At 37.3% G+C, this 7422-nt stretch overlaps 1 protein-coding gene across 1 annotated transcript; it reads right to left on the reverse strand.

Moving 5' to 3' along the window:
• Nucleotides 1-873: 873 nt before the first annotated feature.
• On the reverse strand, nt 874-7422 carry LOC127802733 (translocon-associated protein subunit alpha-like). The gene is made up of 8 exons (XM_052338736.1): nt 7238-7422; nt 6211-6375; nt 5992-6042; nt 5779-5867; nt 2922-2999; nt 2582-2785; nt 1806-1877; nt 874-1486 (listed from the first exon to the last, which is right to left on the reverse strand). The coding sequence occupies exons 1-8, from the start codon at nt 7296-7298 to the stop codon at nt 1436-1438; spliced, it is 771 nt and encodes a 256-aa protein (XP_052194696.1). The 5' UTR covers nt 7299-7422; the 3' UTR covers nt 874-1435.

A 7422-nucleotide genomic window follows, 5' to 3' on the forward strand; every position in this document is an offset into this window, starting at 1 on the left:
ATAAAGTTAAAAGAGAGGCATGGGCACCATACATACATACGATTGAAGCAGTAGGGGAATACCTGTCATATGAATTACGATGTGCCAGCCATTCATTAAAGAGCCTTCTTTTGTGGTTGAGTAAACATTCACACGATATCATTCAACCCCCCCTCTTCATTCATATTAAAGCTTCAAATCTGATCCTCATCTCATTTCGCTTCTTTTTTGACCAATAATTGCTGCCAGACAGACAGACCTTCCATTCCACTGTTCACCACCATCCCAGCCATCAATCTTTAATGCATTCTCAGTTTACAATGGGGCATTTATAAGTGTACAGAGTAATTAACGATCATAATTGTAGAAATAATTTACAATTACAGTTATTATTTTGTTCTGATAATATTTTTCACCAAAAAATATATACTTAGAAAAAATGTCAAAAACTCCAAAATCAGACATTACCAAAAAGATCAGACAACTCTCCTCTGTCAAAAACTTAAAACTTTAATGGTCGTGAGTTAAAGTGCAATGTAGAACATTTCCTTTCAAATGACGGGGCATAGGGCTGAATTATCAATTGAAATTTGCTTTTTTTCCAGAGCATTAAACAAAGTCAAGTTGCTGGGCATAAATGTTTTTGGCGTTAAACTCAAGTCCGTGGTTTGTGCTTTGTACAAATCCACAAACTTCCTCAAACAACTTCGGTCGATCATTTGCGACATTTTACTAAAGCTAATAATTTACAGCTTCAGCTTGGACCGTGATCATTATGCATTCATTCAGCTTATGTATTGGTTTTCCTGTGGTGAGTAGTCATGCAATACATATACAGGTGTGTCCATAACAGTGCTGCTGCTATGCAGAAGTAGAACTGCCAAACCAGCTACATACCACAAGACCAAATGCGTATTTGGTATATTATTTTTAACTCCCAGCTTCCCAAAGCAAAAGCTCTAAACTTCTGCATCTTCCCGACTCCCGAGAGCAAAACGATAGCTTTTGCTGTGTTACAAAAACAGAGCGTTTTGCCCAAAATACCGTCATCTAGTACCAGCCAACACGCGTGCACGAATATCCACAACACAGAATTCAAAATCAGAGAGCTAAAGTAAGGCACGATCATGATGAAAGAGCCCAAAAAAAAAAAAAAAATTAACCATCATCCAAGGGAACTCTCTTAGGTTTGACAAAACTTGCAGCTTTCCCTACTTCAAATCTCCGTCAGTTTTTTCAAAAAGGCTCAACATTTCAAGGTCTCCAAGAAAATGAAACATAAAGTTAGGTTTCTCCCTCATGCTACAACAGTGAGGCAAGTCTTTCCTGACCTAGTTTTCCGACTAATTCATCTTCCGTGTCTTTAAGTTTCCAAATCCCCAAGTCTCAAATTACAATAATTTATGCCTCATCACTATGCTCTGTTTGCAGGCTGTTTTCTGGGGACCATGCTGATCTACTTCTTCTTTTTTGATTTGCTGGACTGCGACTGAGTATATGCAGTTCCCTGAAAGTGAGAGGAAGAGTCAACTTTAAGTCCTCTTAAATTTCCCAGTAATATCCAACTTCAACTTGAATCTACACTTTAGTCTACATCCATGATTACAAATACCACATACCAAAGCTCCCACTAAAACTTGGACTCTGAACAAGAAATATATATACATATATATCTTCACAATTAACAAGATATATGTAGATTTACATTAGCATAAAACAACAGATTCAAAGGGGTCAAAAATTAAAATTGTCGGGGAGGAGGACGGGGGGTTCGGGAATGACAAGAAATTATAATATTTGAGCATAAAAATGCCTAAACAACATACCTGCAGCCACTCATCCATCGAGGCATCAGTAGTCTTAGTTCCAACTTCCACCTTTGGTGCCCTCTTAGTTTTCTGATAAATAAAAATAACAAATGCAGAAAAAGGTTAAACATTCATTGCAATAAGGGAACAAAGTCGATGTATATCAGCTATAGAAAATTTTACTCCCTAAATCCTTTCTGCTAAGTTAAAATTTTTAAGAGTCCCATTTTATACATCAGGGCTTCGACATCTAAGAAGTTGCACTATTTCCCTTCACAGCTACATATACATATACTACTCGTAATTCACCAAAAAATATTTAAATAGGACACAGTATCTGCATAAATCCTCAACTCAAAGATGCTTTCCTTAACCAATGTACTTGGTCAGGCATACTCCACAGAAAGGGGAAATGGGAGTACCATAGAAAAAAACATGAATACATATGTCATTTCACTATCTAAAGCCTTTTAACACCTGTGGAACAAAACACTCACCCCAACCTGAAAAACCAAGGAAAAGAAAGATGAGGGGATGCAGGAGGCAAGTGATAAACACACTCTTGATTATATTGCTTCCAACATCTCCCTCTAAAACCACATCTTCCAAAGTGCATTCAGAACATGTATGTGTAAATATATACATATATTTTTCTGCAAATGGAATGTTTAAACAATGATAATAGGGTAAAATTACGATCATAAAAAAGAATGCACTTAAATTAGGTAGAAGTATTAGTCTTAAAGATGTGTTATAGCAAAAGATGAAGAACATAAATGGAAGTATGCAATTACCTTGGAGAGATGCTGTATTTGACTACGAATCCATATCCCAAGAAGGACAAGAAGGGCAATTCCAAGGAAAGATAGGAAAACAGACTCAACACTAAGAGGTCCACCGGCTTCAGTAACTTCAAAAGTACCATTATAGAATGTACTCTGGTATGGGTTTTGGTCTATCTCATAGACAATGGTGCCCACAAGATCAAATGTTCCAGGCTGCAAACAAAGAAATTATTAAACTGCCTGTGTAAAACAAAGGAATTGTACACATCAAGTAAAAAGAATTACAATCAAAATACAGTTTCTTGGATTATAATATGGCATCCATGAACTTCCAGAGAAAAGGACATACCTGTAAAAATTTGCTAACAGCAAATAAGTATGGGAAAGTAGCCTGGGCTAAGGGAGGAACGGATGCATTGTGAAAACCCTAGAGAAGACAAACATATAAATGAGTAATTGACTGAGACAACTAATGACAAGAGCATTCAATATAGAAGATCAAATATTAGATGGCAGTTTAAATAAAGAAGAGAGGGGGGGAGGTGTTGAACACACAAGTAGACTGGTTTTTCTACCTCAGAAAGCCCACAACAAGCTAACTTGTTCCCTTTTCTTCTTTTCTTTTTTTTTAAAAAAAAAAAAAGACTTACACAAGCTAAAATGTTTAGGACATAAGCAACGGCATAAGGTAACAAATGTATGGTAGAATTAGAAGTAGGCTCCACATACAGGTTTTGCCAATTAAGCAAGTGAAGAATCAAATAACAAACAGACATAATGCACATGGCAGAAAGAAACATAGTCCTCTAAACAACTATCAGATCATATATATAAAGTATGCACCCTTCTTTAATGTGAATCAAGCAAAAGAATGCTAGATTGCATTGCTCTGTTTAAGAAGTTCTATATAAGCTTATATTTGGTAGAACATTTAGGCTCACTTCCCAGACTGCCGAGCAGGCCTCTTTTGGCATCATTCTGTCATGACTTAGCTAGTTATTTTTATTTTTAATTTTTATAGATTGTATTAATTTGTAGAAGGGTTAGTTATTGCCTTTATTCTCAGATTATTGTCAGTTATGGAGTAATTTAGGAGCAGTTACCTGTAGTGGAGTAGTAACTGCTGCGGATAGCTTACATAAAGCTATAACCACATGGCCGGGTATAATTATGTTGTTATGAATTAAAAGATCTTCCTTTTCTCTGCAATTCTCCCTTACTTTCTCTCGGATTCTCTTTGTTTCTCCCTGCTTTCTGTCTATTTCTCCTTCATCTCTCTCGGTTTCCCTCTTATTCTGTCTGATCCTCCCTCATTTCTCTCTATTGCTCCTACTATTTCAATTCTATCTTCGAGAAAATCAGAAGTTAGGGCCAGGGTCCTGACATTCTTGGCACAATAAAACGCTACTGAATTTGAAGTCATCAAGTTTCAACATGTTCAAATTTTGGAAATCTGAAAAATATGCCTGCCAGCCCTTATCAATGTTGTAATCATTGATAGACTATTGACAAGAGTAGAAAGTAACACTATGCCAAGAGGCATGCCAGTCCTGTAATTACATTTTTACTTATAAAATGACGGGGGTGGGGGAGGAAGACAAAACAAAACAAGAGGCCTTTTTGCTCAGAGTTAGTCTTTAACAGCACTGACCAATTATCCTCATTCCTAGAAAGATGACCGGAAAAAAAAAATGAATGGCAGTTTATAAAAAAGAACTAACATCCAGTAAGGAATTACTGTAAACTTATATATGAAAATGGACCAACTCTACTTTCGTCTCCAGGAGTGCATGCGCATGTGTTTTAGTGCGTATGTTTTAGTGCGTATGGGACAATACTAGGCAACTCATAAAACTATTCATAGGAATTACTCTTGCACTAAAAAATAGTAGTATAAAATTTCCAAATGGAGGGCAGAAAGCATGAAGAGTATTCTAGGGAAAATGTAAAAGTTACTGCACCATAGCTCATGTAACCACCTCCACATAGGAGGAATGAACATGCCATTAGGACAGAACCAGATCAAGAAACCATTGAAATGTTTGTCAGGCATGTCCGCTGGTTATGTCCAATTTTCCACTTCACCTTTGATTCTTATAAATGAGAACTCACTAAGAATGGGCCACATCAAAATTTGGACATGGTGACCACTATTTTCTTTCCCAAAATGGGGTTTTCCATTTGTGGAGCAAACAAAAATTTTACTTTCCAGAGAGAGGGAGTCTTAACTGAAAGCTACAGCCCACTCGACTACCCCAAAAACAGTGAAAAAGGATGAATATGGGAAAACAATCAACGTGACTTCAATTTCAAGATTTGGAAAAAGATGCCACCAATTCATAAAAGGAAAAAAGAGAAGAAATGTGAAAAGCTTAAAACTGCATCATTTCATCACAAAATTAATTAGGTTTTTATCTATACCTGAAAGACTAAGTGATGAAGAACAGAGGCACATATTGCATGTGCAACCAATTACATCAGCGAAAGATTTAAGTCACCTATCCTCACATGTCAGGTGTTTCTAGCATAAGGGAAGATGGCCTCTTTGCCCACTTAGGTTTTGAGCAGTGTGAGTCCCCTAAACAGTATGCCAATTTGTCCTTAAACCTAAACACCCCATATATCAAAGGTGATTAACTTCTCTTCAATTTATGGGCTCCACAAAGAATGCTAACCAAATCTTGCACCTACTGCCAAATGTGCGCTCATACTATTAACGGCCATCCCTCAATAGAAGAGCTGTGAATAACGTCTTCCAACCACTGTTGCACCATCAGCATCCTCAAGATACTTATGCTGTTCGGATCTTCACTCTAAAAGATCGCTCCCTTTTCTCATTATCCTCCCACAGTGCCATATCTCTCTTGCCAGAAACTATATTTAATTTTAGTCAATGCTTGCCTCTGTCAGTCCTTGCCTATGCAGCTATGCTGCATCTTTTATCATCTGTAGACTTTTGGCACCTTTGGCTACCAACAAGCCCAATCCAATGCTTTTAAGGATTCTGCTTGAATTTGTTAACATGCTTAAAAAAAGAAATATAGAACAATCATCCAATTTTCAAATTTGAGGATAAGGATCAACTAGCCAGCAGATGAAAGGCAAAGAAAAGCTAATTGCAGCAATTTTACATCATTCTTAAAAGTTCAGGTTACTCTAAGAGATCAAGTATGCAGGAAATAACAAGACCATACACTCATAGTTACCTGTGCAGAAAGATTTTGAACCAAAGGTTGCTGATCGAAAGGAAGATGAACACTAGCCTTGATAGCAATGATATTCACACTAGATTCCCCTGTCATTGTCCAGAAGGCAAGTGAGATCAGCTGTCTACAAGGATGGTATTCAATGCAAAGGTAAGGATGTGCAACGGGAAAGAGCAGCAAGTACATTTTAGAGAAGCATATAGCTACACTTACCATCATTTTTCATACCAACTAATAGTTCACTCTCTTCCCCAGCAGTCACCGCTGCACAAAGAAATAAATAATATAATTAGCAAAAAAATAAAGAACACTGATAAAAGACAACTCAAAAAATGTAAAAGATGATGTTCAACTGAAAAAAAAAATGGAGGACATATGAACAAATCAACTGATAATGATGGACAGAGTTGAAACAATAGATGAAATCCTCACATTTTGAAGGATTTTTTGGGAAAACACAAACTGTTTCCACTCCTGGAGCAGGACCAAAGTTCCCATCACCAAAGCCCTGGTCATCTTCGCCAACAATCCCAAAATCACCTCCTTCTTCTACTGCTTCAACAGGTTCTGCATCCGAATCTGATTGGCACCTAGCAACTATGAAGCAAAGTAAAATTAATAACATTATGCATCATTTTGGTAATTATGTAAATCAGCAAAATCCAATACCAGTAACAGGCAAATATAAAAATTAAACTGATATTAGTTACAAAGTACTTCCAAGGATAAAACGCACCCATAACAAAACGACAATTCAAGATTTATATAAGCATGGCGTTTACAACTAGCAAAGATTCCATCAAAGACGAAGATTAAATAAAAATCACTAAATATTGCCAAAATGGAGAATGGAAGAGTCAGTGATTTTTTTTTTTTTTTTTGTTGGCTAATGAGTCTGAGTCAGTAATTTAATTGAAGCTGTCAAGTAAAAGAAGAGTATCTAAAGAAAACATGCAGCAAGCCAAGCATAAAATTAATGAACCGTCAATTAACGAAAAGGAAAACCGAACTTTATTCCAGCATGTTGGACGACAATTTCCAGGACGGCACCATATTAAAACAACGCAATCTCGAGCCATAGCACAACAAAAGCAAAGCTATCCTCAGTGACCAAACGTATCGCATAGCATTGACTTTTGCACAAAAAAAGCGAAGAAAATAACGTCCGCCATATCAAACAGCAACAGTATCTCAAATCTGCATCGACTTTCGACCAACAAAACCAAACACGCATGGATCGGGATCCATACCAAACACCAGAAAGCAAAGAATTCACGGGCCAGAATTTAAAATCAGACAAACATCAGGAAAAAGAAAAAATGGATTCAGGAACCTCGATCGCTAAATCGGACGAAGATGAATAGAGTTAACCAATAGTTGAGACATCAAGAGAGATACAACATCGTCGCGTATACAATTTGAATCTAATTGCGTGGAGATGCAGATCTGAGATGCGAACCTTGGAGAAAGGGAGAGGAGAGGAGGAGAAAAGCGAGGATGTAGAAAACCCTAACCCTCATTTCGCAGCGAGCGAGAGCGAGAGCGAGAAGCAGAGATCGAAGCCGGCGCTCGGGTGAATGAAGAAAGAACAGCCACGAGGTTTGCTCTGGGGGCGTATTTGTTGTGTTTGGATTTAGGTGAAGC

The sequence above is a fragment of the Diospyros lotus genome, chromosome 5, assembly GCF_014633365.1.
Source record: "Diospyros lotus cultivar Yz01 chromosome 5, ASM1463336v1, whole genome shotgun sequence".
Taxonomy (NCBI): Eukaryota; Viridiplantae; Streptophyta; class Magnoliopsida; order Ericales; family Ebenaceae; genus Diospyros; species Diospyros lotus.

What these genes read in the sequence shown, in the direction of transcription:
- LOC127802733 (XM_052338736.1), bottom strand. Translation starts at nt 7,298, where the DNA reads ATGAGGGTTAGGGTTTTCTACATCCTCGCTTTTCTCCTCCTCTCCTCT. An exon ending in AGTTGGTATGAAAAATGATG is followed by an intron (nt 5,868 to 5,991) that starts GTAAGTGTAGCT and finishes GGACAATGACAG; the next exon opens with GGGAATCTAGTGTGAATATC. An exon ending in CGATGGATGAGTGGCTGCAG is followed by an intron (nt 1,487 to 1,805) that starts GTATGTTGTTTA and finishes TCTCACTTTCAG; the next exon opens with GGAACTGCATATACTCAGTC.